This window comes from Limulus polyphemus, unplaced genomic scaffold (genome assembly GCF_000517525.1).
Source record: "Limulus polyphemus unplaced genomic scaffold, Limulus_polyphemus-2.1.2 Scaffold5038, whole genome shotgun sequence".
NCBI lineage: Eukaryota > Metazoa > Arthropoda > Merostomata > Xiphosura > Limulidae > Limulus > Limulus polyphemus.
In genome coordinates, this window is record NW_013670648.1 from 63,062 (window position 1) to 64,296 (window position 1,235).

General features: G+C 30.7%; 1 protein-coding gene across 1 annotated transcript in view; it reads left to right on the plus strand.

Moving 5' to 3' along the window:
• Positions 1-885: 885 nt before the first annotated feature.
• Positions 886-1,235, plus strand: part of LOC106472040 — a 15,199-nt gene continuing 14,849 nt past the window's right edge. The window contains exon 1 of the mRNA XM_013932669.1: positions 886-1,033. Within this exon, the coding sequence (XP_013788123.1) occupies positions 914-1,033 (120 nt within the window). The 5' untranslated portion in view covers positions 886-913. The remainder of the gene's footprint in view (positions 1,034-1,235) is intronic.

Here is a 1,235-nt window from a genome sequence, read left to right on the forward strand (position 1 = left end):
GATCTATACTTTAAATTTTGTTGCCCTGACACAATATTTTAGCCATTGTTGTTCTAGAACTGTACATTAGACGTATTTGTTCTAGATCTATACTTTAATCTTTGTTGCCGTGACACAATATTTTAGCCATTGTTGTTCTAGAACTATATATTAGACGTATTTGTTCTAGACCTATACTCTAAACTTTGTTGTTGTTGAATTACTCTTCAGTCACTTTTGTTCTAAATCTATACATTAGGCACTGTTGTAGTTGAAGTATAGATTATCCCTTGTTTTAAAACTATCTTTTACTTATTATTGTACTATAACCTTTGACTTACATTTTTGGAATATATCAGCTTATGAAATGATAATTTATTTAGTAAAAGTATCGCATCTTCCTTATTGTTTTTTATATATTATTTATTTATATGAATTATTTAATATTTCTTTCTAATCATAGCCTACGACCTAATGGATAATCATATTTTTAGGATACTTTGGACATTTCGTTAAGAAAAATTTTATTCTAAATATACATGTATTTATTGATATAATAGTTGTTTTCACTATTTGGGAAATGTACAGTTAAAAACTGTGTTCATAGACATAAAACTTATATATTGTATATATCATTTGAAGAAATATTAAAATCACACACTTTTCAAAGCAAACTTTAAAAAATCTCACAAGAAAAGTGTAAAGTAAAATTTTCAAAATCTACTCCTTACTGTGATAAAGGACTGTCCAAACTATGATAAACAAAACTTGGTTTCAGACTGTTCAAATTATGATAAGAGTTTAATGGTATATTTTTCCAACAGATGGCGGTAAGAAGCTTCCGCTTACAAACTCATTACGAGTGTTAATTGCATTTTATTGGATTTTTGTTGTTACCATCATGGCCGGATTTAGCGGAAGTTTAAAGTCCTACATGAACGTTCCTGAAAGGGAGCTACCAATAAATACCATCCCAGAGCTGCTCAAGAGAATGGAAGAAAACGAGATAATGGTTGGGACAATTTACGGAACTGTACCGTATGCAAACTTTATGGTAAGAACGTGCTCAATCTTGTTCTATTGTCGCGTGCAATGACAAAGTTCTTAACAATCTATACACATACGTTCACACACTTAAAAGTATGCACACATTTAGTATGTAAACTATTTAGTATAATATTGTTACGTCAGCGAGGTTACGTGACTAGTGTCACGCCACGTTCTAGAACTATCCCGTTCTTTCGGGAGTGCTCTAT